The sequence below is a fragment of the Apis dorsata genome, unplaced genomic scaffold (genome assembly GCF_000469605.1).
Source record: "Apis dorsata unplaced genomic scaffold, Apis dorsata 1.3 scaffold_92, whole genome shotgun sequence".
NCBI lineage: Eukaryota > Metazoa > Arthropoda > Insecta > Hymenoptera > Apidae > Apis > Apis dorsata.
Window position 1 is genome coordinate 1,465,174 of NW_006263390.1, and position 202 is coordinate 1,465,375.

The 202-nt window shown below is 44.1% G+C and overlaps 1 protein-coding gene across 2 annotated transcripts in view; it reads left to right on the forward strand.

Annotated features, from left to right (window-relative positions):
- LOC102673591 (annulin) overlaps positions 1 to 202 on the forward strand; it is a 10,720-nt gene that overhangs the window by 4,573 nt on the left and 5,945 nt on the right. Inside the window, exon 1 of one of the 2 annotated variants that reach the window (XM_006611809.2) lies at positions 7 to 119. The exons of the other annotated variant lie outside the window; for it this stretch is intronic. Coding sequence (XP_006611872.1) covers positions 44 to 119 — 76 coding nt within the window. The 5' untranslated portion in view covers positions 7 to 43. Of the gene's footprint in view, positions 1 to 6; positions 120 to 202 lie in introns of those variants that run through there. 2 annotated transcript variants of the gene reach the window in all.

Below are 202 nucleotides of genomic sequence, written 5' to 3' on the forward strand. Positions count from 1 at the left end.
CTTTCGTTCGTTCTCAAGGGACGAGTTTTCCAATCCTCGAACCATGTTCTACAGATTCTACGATCGTTACCGGATCTTCAACGATCGCCGCTTCAGACCCTTCCCCTTCGCCTTTTATTGTGAGTCCACGCTTCCTTTTTTTTCTTTTCGAAGCAATGAAAGAAGATTATCGTTACGTGAATCCAAGCTCGTTTTCTTTTCG